The following is a 16216-nucleotide window of genomic DNA, read 5'->3' on the forward strand; positions in this document are numbered from 1 at the left end:
CCCCAGCCTCCCCATCCCCTTTAAAAAAAAATATATATATATATATATTTATATATTAAATATAATATATATTAAATATATATATATATATATATATATATATATATATATATATATTTAGTTGTCTACGGACCTTTATTTTATTTATTTATGTGTGGTGCCGAGAATTGAACCCAGTGCCGCTCATATGCTAGGCAAGCACTCTACCACTGAGCCACAACTCCAATCCATTTCCAGTCCTTTTGAATTTTTGAGATAGGGTTTCACTAAGTTGCTTATCGCTTTGCTAATTTGCTGAGAATGGCCTCAAACTTACAATTTTCCTGCCTCAACTCTCAGCCACTGGGATTATAGGTGTGTGCCTTGACACCCAGCAAAACATTTGATTTCTCAAAGAAGAGCACCACTCCTAAGAATTGGGCCATATTCACTTTCTTCTAGGCGAATTCTCAACGAGTGCTCCCATATCCTCATCTCCAACTGTGAAGGTAAAAATTGGAACCTCACTGGAGTGGAGTGGAACATCTGAATCAAAGACACTTGATGACTCTGTGAGACTTAGGCCAAGCAAGGTCAATAACTTTTTTTCTGATTTGGTTCATGTAGATTGAACAGACTATAATTTCATTCCATGCACCTATCATTCTCTTAAGTAGACACTACATACAATGTTCTAGAGGATGTGGGGAATAAGAAAATGTGAAAGACACAATTATTGACCTTAAGAAACTTGAAGTTGAGATACAGGATGTATACATAAGTCTTCATCTTATCTATATTTATTATAGCAAGATAAATATGATCAATGTTCTGTAAAAGATAAGGAGATTCAAAGCATAGAAGATACTTTCAGGTTGGAAGTGATCAAGAAGACAGTGAAAGAAGAAACATTTGGGCTGGTTCTTAAAGTTAAGGCAAAGAAATATTTTATATGATGGTAGCTTTTTCATAGTTTGTATCATGTTAGTTTTGATAACATTACAAAGACTAATTTTTAAAATGACATGTGTACATATTATTTAAGATAGACCTTTTGGAATATGTTTCCTGCATCTGGAAGAAAAAAACTACACCTGCTATGTATTTCTGTATATTCTTTGAACCAACAATATTAAATTTGCAAAAATAAAAAAAAGTAACTAAACACTTAAAAGTTCCTACCATTAAATGATAGGTAAAATATTTTATACCTCTTAAATTATAATTTTAATGTACCAGTAACTGTTGTTATTAATGTTAATAATATGTACACAAGTAATGGTCTTTATCTTAACTCTCAGAGTAAAGAACAATCACTCCTTTTCTAATGTCATGAAGTGACTACAATTTCAACAACTTACTTCCAAGTAAATTTTCAAGAAAGTGTTTTGGTAGGAAAAAAATAAGTCAGAGGGGGATCAATGTTTGACTAATTGCCATGTAATATAAGAAAAAAAAAAGTAAAATTTTATATAAAACTGTATACTGAAGCACACTTATGAATTAGGAAAAATTTGGTCTACATTTCACCTCTATAGATATATTTTGAAAAATAATTTACAGAAATGCCATTTATTGCTTTGAATAAATGTATAATGTATATACATATATATACATATATATGTGTATGTATGTGTGTGTGTATATATTTCTTTCACTTTTCTTTTGTTCTTTTAGAACGTAAAGCTCCAGAGTCCCAAATCAGGTAAAAATTTCTTTTGGTTGTATATGATATTTAGCCCTGGTATTTATACTGTAAGAACAATTCATTAAGTTTAGAGTAATTTACCTCAGGAGGTCTCATTGTTCTCATAGTAACCTCTGCTAATTTATTGATTTATTTCTGGTTTTCTCAAACTACAACGTTTGTTTTGTTGTGGGCAAGTTGAAGATGGATTTTAGCATTCTGTTCCTTATATAATCTTTTAAAAACATATTTCAGATAGGATCTTTTAGAATTGAATAACCAAAGCACTCTTGAGCAAAAAGAACAAAGCAAGGGAAGGGAATGAAAGGGAAGGGGAATGGGAGTAGGAAAGACAGTGGAATGAGTTAGACATCATTTCCCTAAGAACATGTATGAAGACACAAATGGTGTGAAAATAGTTTGTGTATAAACAGAGACTTGAAAAATTGTGCTCTCTCTATATGAAATGAATTGCATTCTGCCGTCATATATAACAATTAGAATAATTTAATAAATCGAAAAAAAAAAAACAAAGCAAAAGGCATTATACTACCTAACTTCAAAATATACTAAAAAATATGCTGCAAAATTATAGTAATCCAAATGGCATAATATTGACAGTAAAAACAGACACATAGTCCAGAAGAAAATAATAGATTATCTTAGAAGAAAACTCATTCATCTACTGATTTTCAACAAAGATGCTATAAATATGAATTGGAAAAATGATGGTATTTTTAATAAATGGTGCTGGGAACGTTAGTAAATATCTTAGTTCACAGTTTCAGAGGTTGAGCTTCTGGTGGACCAACTCAGTTACTCTGGGCTCAAGGTGAGGCAGAACATTGTGGTGAAAGGGTGTGGTGAAGGGAATGCTGCTCTACTAAAGTGGCCAGAAAGCAGAGAGAAAAAGGATAACGGGCCTCAGGGAAGATGAACCCTTCCAGGGTATACCCTAAGTGACCTACCTGCTCCAGTCATGCCCCCTTGCCTATAGTTGCCACCCAGTTAGTTTGATTGTAAACTATTCTCACAATCCAGTCACTTTACATAAACTCCAAGTATTCCTGCATTAAAACAGGAGCTTTGGGGGCACATCTCATATCCAAACTATATCAGAAACCCACATGTACAGAAATGAAACTAGACTCCTATCTCTCTCCAGTTACAGAAATCAATTCAAAATAAATTAAAGACTTAAATGTATGACTTGAAACTATGAAACTACTAGAAAAAACACAGGGAAAATGCTTCAGGACATTGGAATAGGCAAGGATTTCTTTGGACAAGACTCCAAAAACATAGAAAGGCAAAAATAAATAGGATTACATCAAATAAAAGTATTCTGTACAGCAAAGGAAACAACCATCAGAGTGATATGATAACCTACAGAATGGGAGATTGGTGGGAATGTAAATTAGCACAGCCATTAGTGAAAACATTTTGAAAGTTCCTAAAAATTTAAGTTAGAATACCATATATCCCAGCAATCCCACTACTGGATCTTTATCCAAAGAAAATGAAATCAGTATGTTAAATATCTGCCCTCTCATGTTCATTGCAGCATTATGCACAATAGCTAAGAAACAGAAACATAAAACAAACTAAGTGTCCATCCACTTATGAATGGATAAGTTAAATATGGCTCGTATACACAATGGGATACTATTCAGCCATAATAAAGATAAAATTCTTGTGACAACATGAATGAAACTGGAGATTTTTATTTATAAATTTACTTATAAATTTATAAATAAATTTAGTTAAAAAATTAGTAGCATTCCATTATATAGATTTTACCATCATTAATAATGCAAGTCTCAAAAATTATTTCTGCTCATTTAACTCTTTAACTTTTTGGGAGCAGTGGTACACATTTGTAATCCCAGCTACTTAGAAGACTGAGGTAGAAGAATTACAAGTTAGAGGCCAGCCAGCCTGGGCAGTTTAACAAGATTTGAATGACCTGAAAGCTAGTTGGATGAAATCTCTATAACAGGCAAATATATAAAGCACAAAGCAGATCAGAGTTTACCAAGGGCTAGGGGAAAGAGGGAATAAAGGGTAATTACTTAATGGGTACAGAATTTCCTTTTGGAAGTAAAGGAAATGTTCTGGAATTAGTGGTGTTAGTTGCACAATACTGTGAATGTACTAATGGTAAATCTTATGTATATTTTACCACATACACAAAGATAGCCAGAGGAATTTAGTTTTGTGCTGTTGTTTTTTTAATTGCAGTACTGGGGATTTAACCCAGGAACTCACTACTACTGAGCTACATTCCCAGTCCTTTTAAATTTTTTATGTTGAGAAAGGGTCTTGCTAAATTGCCCAGGCTGGCCTCAAAGTTATAATCCTCCTGCTTCAGTCTCCTGAGATTCTGGGATTACAAGGATGTGCCACTGTACCCTGCTAGAAATTCAGTGTTAATGCAGTAAATAATCAATACTGTGAATCCTTCATCAGTGGAGTATTCAGATGAAATTGTATTTTAGGAAGATATCTGCTAGGATATTTTTAATATATTCTAGCAGATATAGTTGACAGCTATAGTTTTCAGAATATTTCCTAATAGCAAACTAAATGATAAACTACTTTATCAAATATTTATTAAATGCCTATATATGCCAGTTATTATATTAGGTGCTGGAAATAAGTATTGTACTTTTACATATTACCCAGCATAGAGAAATAAACAAAAAAACTTGCTTAATAGACAAATTCAAAGACCTGAAAAAAATTCCAGTGACCAATGACAGGTGAAACAATGGTACTTAACTGTACTTTCATTTTCAAAGGTATTCACATAATGCTTTTTTACAATATTTATTTTTTAGAAGTAGTTGGACACAATACCTTTACTTTACTTTTATGTGGTGCTGAGGATCAAACCCAGGGCCTCGCACGTGCTAGATGAGCACTCTACTGCTGAGCCACAATCTCAGCCTCAAAAGTGAGAACTTCCTATTAGTTATGGTTCCACTGGGGCTCGAACCCAGGCACATAATATTAACAATAACAATGAGAAGCTTATGTCAATGGAACATCATCTGAATCTTTAGGAGTTTACATCATGGGAAAATAGCTGTTATTTAAAATTCTTTATTACGGAGAATTCTAAATATATTTTAAACCTACCATAATAATATTATTATTACTTATTTTGGGTTAATAGTAATTTCTTAATATTATAAAACATTGAAACTGTCAGTTTTCTCCACTTGTCTCAAATGTCTTTCTATGTTGATTTATTTGAATCTGGATTCAAACAAAGTCTATACATTGCATTGGGTTTATATATTACCTAAGTATTTTTAAAATCTTTAACATTTCTTTCCTTTTTATATTTTCTCATGTATTTCTTGAAGGGAGTGGCTTTATACTAAAAACTGCTTAAAATTCTGAATCTGACTAAATGTACTTTCAGATTTTATTTAATATGTTCCTCTATTTCCTGGATTTCCCTATCAAATACGAGTTAGGATTAGAAGCTTGATTAAATTCAGTTTCAATTTCTTTGGAAGAATTCATCTGCAAGTGAGCTATAAGTTTTTGATGAATCATAGACATATTGGCTAAAGAGAGAGGAGAACAAAGTCTTGAGGTTCTGGTTAATTAATTATAAAAGTTAAACAAAGCCAAAAGTCTTTCTTTTTTGTGGGGATGGGTACAGGGAATTGAACTCAGGGGCACTGGATCACTGAGCCCATCCCCAGCCCTATTTTGTATTTTATTTAGAGACAGGGTCTCACTGAGTTGCTTAGCACTTTGCTTTTTCTGAGGCTGGCTTTGAATTTACGCTCCTCCTGCCTCAGCCTCATGAGCTGTGGGGAATACAGGCTTGTGCCACCGTGCCTGTGCCTGGCTTAGCCAAAAAAGGTCTTGACATTAAGACTTTTAGCTGATAGTTTTGTTTTGTTGTATACTTTTCTCATTATAGATTTCCATCAAGATTCTTCTCCCTCACCACCTCCACTCCCAGAAAGAACCTTAGAATCCTTCATTCTTGCTGATGAAGATTGTAAGTTGCAGTACTTCCTTTCCAAAAAGGTTGCAAAAGTGAGAATGTTAAAAGGTTAATAAAGACCAAATGGAAAACAACAAAGAATGATTAAATAAGATAAAGGAATAAATATTATTTTTTTCTGCAGTGCTGGGTATCAAACCCAGGTGCCTCATACAGGGTAGGCAAATGCTCTTCCACTGAGCTAAAAGAACACATTTTCTAAAGCCCACAATATATAGTAAAAATAAAGCCAAAGAAAGTCAAGAATTACTGAGTATATCTGAATATATATCTATGTATATCCTAAAAGCTTAAGAAACTATGTAACAAAACATTTTCCCCCCTTTTATCTTTGTTCAAGGTATGCTGGCCAAATCTGTAGAAACTTATGCTACTAGCTGTCCTGAAACAATGAAAAATTCAACATCTTCAAAACAAACATTGAAGACTTCAGGAAAAAGCTTCACAAGGAGTAAGGTAAAGAAGATTGGAGATTTAGGAAACATGCCAGAAGCTTTCCTTACTAAAGGTTTCTCTCTTCCCCAGCATTTAGATAGAAAATTAGATTAAACCTCTTTACTAAAACTGTTTATCTCATGATAATCAAAATTAAAAGAAGCCAAAATGAAGAAAAAAAACATTTTGAGAATTTATTTCTCCCTAAAGCTGATTAATAAATTTTAGAGATGTTTAATGAAACTACCAACTTCTTTACTACTGGAACTAGACAAACTGATTCTAAAGTTCATATGGGTAGAGGAAGGAAAACCAAGAATAGTCAGAAAACTGCAAATAAGCAAGCAAGGAAATAAATAAATAAATATAATGAAAGGAGAGTATCCTTACTAGATATTAAAATATTGTAAAGTCTCAGTAATTAAAATAGTCTGATATTGGTGTATGAAAAGAAGCACCAACAGAATAGAAAGAGAATAGATAAAGATATATGTAGGAATTAGTCTATGATGAAGGCATATCCCAAATCAGAGGATAAGGATGGATGGTTTAATAATTGTGGTTGCATTAAATAAATAAACAACTACCTAGGGGGAAAAAAGGCAGGATATTTAACTCACATCTACACCAGAATAAATTCTAGATTGCTAAAGGATTTAAATTTTAAAAAACAAGCAAGCAAGCAAATAAACACAAAACTCCCAACTTATAGAGGTACTTAAAAAAATAACTTGGAAAGATTCCTTGGAAAGATTCCTGGAGTATTAATGACCTTTATAATTGGGATTAATAAACCAGAAGCTATGAAGAAAAAGACATATAAATTCAACCAAATAAAACACAAAATTCTGCATTGTCTCCCCCCAAAAAATCACCTTAAAAACAAAAGACAAAGAACAAATTGGAGAAAAATATACTTGCAATTGGCATAAAACCCATAAAGTTTTTTTTTTTTAATAGTTTATAGTTAAAAAAAAAAGTTAGTTTAGAGTTAAAAAAAAAAAAAAAAGAGAGAGCTGCTAAAGGACTGGGGTTGTGGCTCAGCAATAGAGTGATTGCCTAGCATGTGCAAGGCCCTGGGTTCAACCCAGAGCACCCCATAAAAATAAATAAATAAAGGTATTGTGTCCAACTACAACTAAAAAATAAACATTAAAAAAAGAGTTGCTAGAAATTAACAGAGAATAATAACCCTAAAATAAAAATGGGTAAAAAAATACATGCTCAGATATTTCAAAGAAAACAAATGAAGGGCTGGGGATGTAGCTCAAGCGGTAATTCACTCGCCTGGCATGCATGCGGCCCAGGTTCGATCCTCAGCACCACATACAAAGATGTTGTGCCCACCAAAAACTAAAAAATAAATATTAAAAAATTCTCTCTCTCTCTCTCTCTCTCTCTCTCTCTCTCTCTCTCTCACTCTTTAAAAGAGAAAAAGAAAAAAAGAAAACAAATGAAGTATGTTCTGCCCTTTAAACATTTGATATTCTCAACTCATCCACAATAAGAGAAAAAAAAGTCACAAATGAAAAAATGTTGCTTTTAATCTATCAGAGTGGCAAATTCCAAAAGTTTGACTATAATCTATGTTAGGGATGCTATGGGGAAATAAGCATACACCTATTTTGTTGGTGAGAGTATGAAATGGTACAATTTATGTAGAGGATAGTTAGTAATATAAAAATTACAAATACATATTATCCTCTGACCTAACAATTTCACTTCTAGGAATTTATTCTACACAAATGCTTGCATGCACTTGAAATTGTATGTATACCAAGTATTGATTTCAGCATTATTTATAAGCAAATGATTGGAAACAACACAAATGTTAATCATTAGAGGAACTGATAAAGAAATCAATTATAGTATATATATATATATATATATATATATATATATATATATATATACACACACACACACACACACACACAATAGAATACTATGTAGCTAAAAAAAGAATAAAGACTCTCAATATTCTTAAAAATACTTACTTTTGCTTAAAAGGGGAAAATGTGATTTATCTATAAGTTTACTTGTATATCTATTAAGTAACTCTGGAAGGACATATAACAAACTAACTACTACTATGGGGCAGGGGGAGCATTAGAAACTAGGTAGATGGAGGACAATGATGGGAGCTTATTTATTTATTTAGTGGAACTTGTGATTAAACCCATGGCCTCTCAGATACGAGGCAAGTACTCTACCATTGAGCTACCTCCCCAGCCTCTATTTTTTTTGTTGTTAAATTGCCCAGGCTGAACTCAAACTTGTGATCCCCCTGCCTTGACCTCCTGAGTAGATGTTATTATAGGTATGTGCCACCATACCCAGTTTGGGAACATTTTCACTAAAAATTTTGAATCATAAATTACTTTTTCCCCCCCAGGTATTGGAGATTGAACTCAGAGGCACTCAACTACTGGGCTACATCCCCAGCTCTATTTTGTATTTATTTAGAGACAGGGTCTCACTGAATTGCTTAGTGTCTCTCCATTGCTGAGGCTAGCTTTGAACTCCTCCTCCTTTGAGATCCTCCTGCTTCAGCCTCCCAAGCTGGTGGGATTACAGGTGTGCACCATTGTACCTGGTAAATCAGTTATTAAAAATCTAAAAATTTCAAAAAAAAATAATTTCTTAATTATCTATTATATGGAAGATTGTGGTTCTCTTAGGTATTAGAGAAATAATAACACTTGCCTGTATGGCTATTAGAATAACTATATGATACCTATATGAAAATTATTAAGAACAATAAAGTAAGAATGGAGCAGATTAAAAACATACATGCAAAGGAAATGTGGAATAAAAAAGAAATTTGGGTGGGTTCCTGAAGAAGATGCCTCTATAAAGGAGGCTGACCAAGGACAAGGGCTAGCTGAATGGTGAGAAGGAAGTATCATAGTTACAGTAAGGGAGTGGGCCTAAGTACACTGAATATAATAAAACATGATTGGCTGGAAAAATTCTTGGCTGGAATGGGAAAGGTTATCTATCAGTGCTATATGCAGAAGTCATTGTGGGTTCTGGAATGCTCCTAATAAATGAGAAGTGGAAAGTTCATTTTTACTCCTGACATTCTAATAGCATTATTTCTAAATTTGTGGTATGGATACTTATATGGTAAAAACAGCAAGATATAATCAAGTAGAAATTGTACACTGAATTAAAAATGGAAAGATAAAAAATTATGCATTTTTCATGGTTGTTTTTAAGGAAATTAATCCTTTTTACTTAAATTTATATTTCTATTTGTTAAAATATTTTGAATTTTTATAGGGAAACAAACTAACCTTTTTCCTTTCTTCACTTTTGTAGAGTTTGAAAATTTTGAGAAACATGAAAAAGAGTAAGTTTCTATGTATTGTTTTTTACAATATCTATCATTTATGATTATGTAATTTTCTTTATATAGCCTCCTTGTGGAAAAAATGAATACTATTATTCCTAAAACAGAGCCTCTGCAGAGTCTTATGGATCAGAGCAGTCACCTCTGCACCTTGTACTGTGCTGGGTTCCACAATGTTAACATTAAACAGGGAGTAAGGGGACCAAATGTTTTTTGTTAATAGGATAATAATTAGTACAATGTTTGTTTGTTTTTGGTCCCAGGGATTGAACCCAGAGGCGCTTTACCACTGAGTAACATCTCTAGCACTTTTTATTTTAAGACAGGGTCTCTCTAGGTTGTTTAGGGACTTACTAAGTTGCTGAGGGTGGCTTTGAACTTGGGATCCTCTGGCCTCAGCCTCACAGGCTGGCAGGATGATAGGTGAGTACCATAGTACCCAGCAGTACAATGTTTTACCAATCTTGAGATGCTGTCATACAAGTGTGCTATTTAAAACTTTCAGAAGTCTAACTTTTTTGAAAATAGTCACAGCAAAGCATATTGTGAAACAAATGTGTTGATTCAATGAAATAAGCAAAGCATTGACACATTTCCATTTTTATCAAGTATTATTAGCAGGAAAAGTCTGTTGCTTACTATTTTCACTATGTTGTAATGAAAATAAAACTCAGACTCTTGAAACTTTGAGACATTATCTTAAAAACCCTTATTTACAAACAAAGTATATAAAACATGATGATTTACCTCCTACAAATTCAGTTAGTCATGAAGGAATAAATAGTTGATAGTGCTATAGGGAGGGACAAAGAACACTGAGAAAACTTGATTTAAAGTATAAACTAAGTAAGAAAGTTATAGTGGAATATTACTTTATTCTTCTGAGTTTGTACTAGCTATAGACTACAGATTGTTGATAGTTATCATTTGCCATCATAGTGGACGTCTAAAATGCACTGATTTCTTACGAACCATGATGGCTAAAAAGAGGTTATAAAATATATCATCATTCTCCTTATCATTCAAAAGAGAATTTAAACACTTCAATTAGCATAAAACCCGTAGGGGTATTTTTGAATATAAAAGAGGAAATTCTGGTAGAAAACAGGAGAAATGAAAGAGCCAAGAAATTAATGAATTGAGCAGTCACCCAAAGATGGATTTGATCTGCTTAGCTTATGAAACACCCAATTTTCTTTTTCAAGATCTAACACTGTATAGGGATATCAATAAAGAAAGCACAGACTCTAGGTAGATTTATGTTGGCACAACCTCAGGATATGGTGGGACTCTTTAGAGACTGAGTCTTATTTCTAAGTATGAGCTCCTAGGTCATTCTCTGGATGTAGGCTGTATTTCCATTTTTTAACTACCCTGATCCTGTAATCTTTTGCCCTTAAGTGAAGAACAATATCTAGCCCCCAAATTGATTCTGAAAATTTTAGATTTACTCATCCATACTCGTGTATGTGTCCTCCACACCTCTAGATGGTTGGTGACTCCAGAATTCCCTGTTTCTCCCTAGACTTGCTATCTCTTACTGATCTGTAAAGCTTTTAATGAAATAAGCACTTTTCATCTGTTATGCTATGTTATCTAAGTTATCATTCATTCATTCAACAAGTATTTTTTTGAGCACCTACTGTGAGCCAGGCATTGTGCATGGCACTTGTTATACGATGGTGAATAGACCAGATATCAGCTGTTGGACTTTTTTTATTTATTTAATTTTTTTTTGAGAGAATTTTTTTTTTTTTGAGAGAGAGAGAGAGAGGGAGAGAGAGAGAGAGAGAGAGAGAGAGAGAGAGAGAGGGAGAGAGAATGAATATTTTTTTTAACCTTTATTTTTTAGTTTTCTGCGGACACAACATCGTTGTATGTGGTGCTGAGGATCCAACCCGGGCCGCACGCATGCCAAGCGAGCGCGCTACCGCTTGAGCCACATCCCCAGCCCTGGACTTTTTTTAGAATTTAAGTTTAGTGAGGGATTCAGATATCAAACAAGTGAATTCACAAATGTGTACATAACATATTGTGGTAAATGCTATGAAGGAAAACAAAAGAATTATAGAGAGAAAAACAGGAGATCCACTTTAGAAGAGGTGGCCCAGGACTTAGTACTTTCTAAGGAAATGACAGTTGAATCTGAGACATGAAGGAACAGCTAGCCAGGCAAAGAATGGGGAGATGACTCTAGATACAGAGAACATTATGTACAAACTGAGGTGTGAGAGTTTTGTATGCTGTAGGAACTCAAATGAAGCCATCAGAGTAGCAGAGCAGTAAGGAAAGAAGAGAGAAAAGTAAGGTTAAGTCAGGAAAGATGGAAAGACAGGGGAGAAGTAGTTAGATTCTTATAGGTTATATTAGAGTGTCCTGGGTTCAATACCCAGTACAAAAGAAGAAAAGAAATATAGTTGCAAGTGACAGAAAACCCAACTTGAGCTGATTTAAGCAGAAAAGAATTGGCTTTTAACCACGGGTTTGAATGATATAATCAGAACATAATTTCTCATTCCATAACTCTCAGATTTGTTTCATTCTGTGATAGCATACTCATAGGCAGGATTTTACCATGTGGCTTTAGGCTTGTGTCAGAAAAAAAAATAATAAAAGAAAAAGAAAAAGATTAGCCCTTTCTGGGTTGCTCAAGCAACAGTCTGATGACCAGTGCTAATTGGGTCTGATTGTCTTGGCTTGGTCCATTTGCCCATTCCTGAATCAGTTCTTACCAATATATTCAATATTAGGCAGAACAACATCCTATCTGATATTTAACAGTTGTTACACGCGGACACTGATTAATCAGGAGAGAGATCAGACCTACAAATCTGGTATGACCATGCTAATGTACCAAGTACAAAACAATGAAAATGGACCCTAGTTATTAGTCATTTCATTGATCTAAAAGTAGAATCAGTTCACCAGAAATGTAGAAAACTGAAAATTAGGGAAGGATGAAAAGAAAAATTCAACTTCTATTTTCAGAAGAGGGAATGCATATAGGGCAGATACCATAAAAATACCTTAGATAAGCTAGTTCACTCTAATAGACACATGTAGAATCTTTGCCTCTTTTGTAATGAATCAATATTTCCCTTTGGGATAGTTTTTTTTCTTTCTGAGGGATGTTTACATCTCTGAGTTTACATGCAAATCTACAGATTACTAATATCTCCTGAACTTCCTCACCTCATGTCTATTCTTAGTGAAAATGCTTGAGACAGTTAAGTATTGTTAACTGAATATGATTGAAATCTACTATATATTCCAGTATGTCTCAAAAGGGGAAGGTGTTTGTAGAATCCTAGTATTATTTATGTACGTGCAAACACTTTTTGCATTGCATTTTGAAGTGTTGAAAACAAAACAAAAAATAAACAAAAAAATAATAATTTCTTTCCATTTATATACTCTTTGTCAGAAAGTATACACAAACCTTAAATTACCCTTTTTCACTGTAAGACAGTGCATATGCAAAATGTGGAGCAAAATTTTCACTGGATTGTTTTCAAAACTGGGTAGAAACTGATACATGTACATATTGAAGTTCTGGGAAGACAATTATATTTTTAAGCCTACATATAAGTAACTAAAATAGCAAAACAAAGCTGCACAACAGTGCTTGTGGAAGACTATGAACCTAAATTAGAATTATCTATGGTGGGAAAAAAGTAGGCTGGAAAGTGGAGCGAACAGTGAAAGAGATTCCAGGAATAGAGGATAATGTTAAGAAAAATCAGACTTGCCATAAATTAATGTGGATATCTAGGAGTGTACTAAGAGTTAATAAAATAAGATGGAAGTTCAAAGACAAAAATCTGAATCTCCCAAGAAATTGATTAATTATATATGATGGTTCTTATTCCTTTGGTAATTTCCCTTAGTATTGGGCTTTACTAAATAGTCTTATGCAAAACAAAATAAAACAAAACAAAAAAACCCTTTTTAAAAAAGAAACATCACATAAACGAGATTATAATGTCAACCTATCTATAAGCACCTATATTTTAACATCCATTTTATTTACTTGGAAATGCTGGTTACTCTGGAAGAAATGTTTAATCTCAACAATATGCACTTTGATAAATAGTAATCTATCTTCATTCTTTCCCTTGTGTTTTTTCTTTTCATTACAGATATCTGTAGTTCTTCCCCACCAAGCAAGCCTGCAGAATCTATTCAGCCAAATAACTCAAGCTCCTTTCTGAATTTTGGTATGTGCTATTTTACAGCAGTTTTTAAAAATCATGTAAATTATTCCTTTATAGTATGAAACAACTTCAAATACCAAGAGATGTGGTTTCTTCTTCCTCTTCTGGTCTTAAGACACTGGCTTTATGTAGCAAAATCATGTCAGCTCATATTCCTTTGAAGAGAACTTAGATGTGATATAACTAAATTATAAGAGACTGGCAAGTGTTAATATTGCTGAGCAGATATATACAGTGTAACTTTTTAAGAAATTATTTTTAGTTGTAGATGGACATAACATTTTTTTTTATGTGGTGCTAAGGATTGAACCCAGTGCCCCACACTGCAAGGCAAGTGCTCTGCTACTGAGCCACAGCCACAGCCCTACACAACGTAATTTTATTTCTGAGGAAGAAGCAGAGAAAGATTTTGGTGCAGAAGCAGCACCTGGGTTATGGCCCCTATCTCACTTAGAGAAAATATTTTAATTAGAATCTCTGGAGCTGCTTTTTGGCTACTAAGTTTTGTCTAGTTTAAAATATTATACTTTTAACAAGTTATGGTTGTAAAAAATAATTTAGTTGAAAACATTCATTTAGAATATTGAATAAACTATCGAAGAGACACCCAACTTTGCCTGGGACATAAATGTTTTCTATTTCTTTTCTTTAAATTAGTGATCCCACTTGAGTAACTTAAGGTCCACCTAACTTTACAACACAGTCTGTGCTTCTTTTCAAATATGCCTAGATTTGAATAATTTACCTATTTGAAAAGCAGCATGTATTTTTCTTTGCTACCTTTTATAAGAGGCAATAAAAATTATAAGGATATGCTACTCAAAATTGTGGTTTATTTTTCCTGAATTGACTCACATGCAGGGGAAAAAAGAGAAAAAGGCTTCTCAACACTATTGAGAACTGACCAGTGAAAGAGACCGAATTACATACATACATATATATATATATATATATATATATACATAAATTTCAGTGATTATATATATAATCACTGAAATTTAAGATACTTGAAGTGGTCGGGAAACACATCCTTTTATTCCCAACCTACTTGGTTTACAGTCAAGATTTATTGATGAGATGATTTTGACTATTATGTGCAGCTACTTAACCTGAATCATTTTTTTTGTTATCAGAGTAAAATGTACATCAAGTAGGCTGTGCATTCCTCTCCAATATTTTAAATCACTGCATAATTTTTAGTGGTTTCCTTCCTTTTTTTTTTTTTAATCTTCTTTTCTCCATCTCTACTCTTCTAGTTCTGATATAGTTTTTTGTTTTAGGTTTAGGTAACTTATGAGTAGTTATTAAGTAAGATGATGAAATTAAAAGTTCAGGAATATATGAATTTTCTATTATTTGTTCTCTCTCTGTATTCCAAACCTTTCATTTTCAATTTAAGCACTTAAAGTTGCTAAGTGCTAAGATACCTTGAAACTATACCACCATCAAAGAAAAGACATAATATTACAAGGGATAAAGAACGTCATCAACCTAAAAATCTTTTGAAAGCATCAAGAAGTAGCCTTCATTCTTTTTTTCAACTTTTTTATTGATCCATTATAATACTGGAATTTGTTGCTACATATTTGTAACACACACTTATAACAATATAGTTTGGTTAGTTCCCTTCCCCACTAACTTCTCTTTCCCTTCCCTCCTTCCTCAATAGCTTTGATTCTTTGAAAGATTTCCTCATCCTTCTTCTTTGTGGTAGTAGGGGAAGTGAATTTGAGAAAGAAAGATAAATAAAAATGATTATTTAATTACTACTACTAGTGTTTAGTTTTGTGATGATTGGTTAGATAAATGCTATTATGCACTAAATTATCAAAGGCTACTTTAACCAGGGTTCTTCATTAAATTATTACCATTATTAAATTTACATACTAAATGTGCTCTACACATTTAAAATATTAATATTTGGGTTGGGTGTGTATATCAGTGGGTAGAGCACTTGTCTAACATATAATAAGACCCTGGGTTCAAACCCCAGCACCACAAAAATAAAATTAAAAAATTAAAAAAGTATTCTATTGTTATCACTTAAGCTTTAGTTACTACAATGCTCTTATAATCTATCATTAAATTGCTCAGATGCTGTTTCACCCTTTGAAAATAATCCATGAATCTGCATATAATACAGTCTAAAATTTATCTTTCTAGTAAAAAAATCCATTTCATTCCATTTTATTTTTGTTTCCAGGTTTTGCAAATCGTTTTTTAAAACCCAAAGGACCAAGGAACCCACCACCAACTTGGAACATTTGATAAACTCTGAATTTATAATATAGACTGCATCTGCAATAAAACTACTGGAATACACTAGCTAAAATAAATGCTAAATATTCATAATATTAAAAAAATGAAGATATGCTAATGTGTTAGTAGTTTTTAACAGAAAAGCAATATGAAAAAAAAAATGCCAGCAATTTTGTATTTTCATATCTTACATTGGATGGGAAACTGCAAATAAAAGGTTGTGATTTAAGCTTATGTTGCAGAGAATGCTATATGAA

At 32.9% G+C, this 16216-nt stretch overlaps 1 protein-coding gene across 1 annotated transcript in view; it reads left to right on the forward strand.

The window, feature by feature from the left end:
• Ptpn22 (protein tyrosine phosphatase non-receptor type 22) overlaps positions 1–16008 on the forward strand; it is a 51632-nt gene extending 35624 nt beyond the window's left edge. Inside the window, exons 15-21 of the mRNA XM_076861561.1 lie at positions 442–572; positions 1657–1684; positions 5610–5690; positions 6037–6152; positions 9456–9486; positions 13626–13703; positions 15904–16008. Of these exons, the coding sequence (XP_076717676.1) occupies positions 442–572; positions 1657–1684; positions 5610–5690; positions 6037–6152; positions 9456–9486; positions 13626–13703; positions 15904–15968 (530 nt within the window). The 3' untranslated portion in view covers positions 15969–16008. The remainder of the gene's footprint in view (positions 1–441; positions 573–1656; positions 1685–5609; positions 5691–6036; positions 6153–9455; positions 9487–13625; positions 13704–15903) is intronic.
• The last annotated feature ends 208 nt before the right edge of the window (positions 16009–16216 follow it).

Source organism: Callospermophilus lateralis, chromosome 7 (assembly GCF_048772815.1).
Source record: "Callospermophilus lateralis isolate mCalLat2 chromosome 7, mCalLat2.hap1, whole genome shotgun sequence".
Classification (NCBI taxonomy): Eukaryota; Metazoa; Chordata; class Mammalia; order Rodentia; family Sciuridae; genus Callospermophilus; species Callospermophilus lateralis.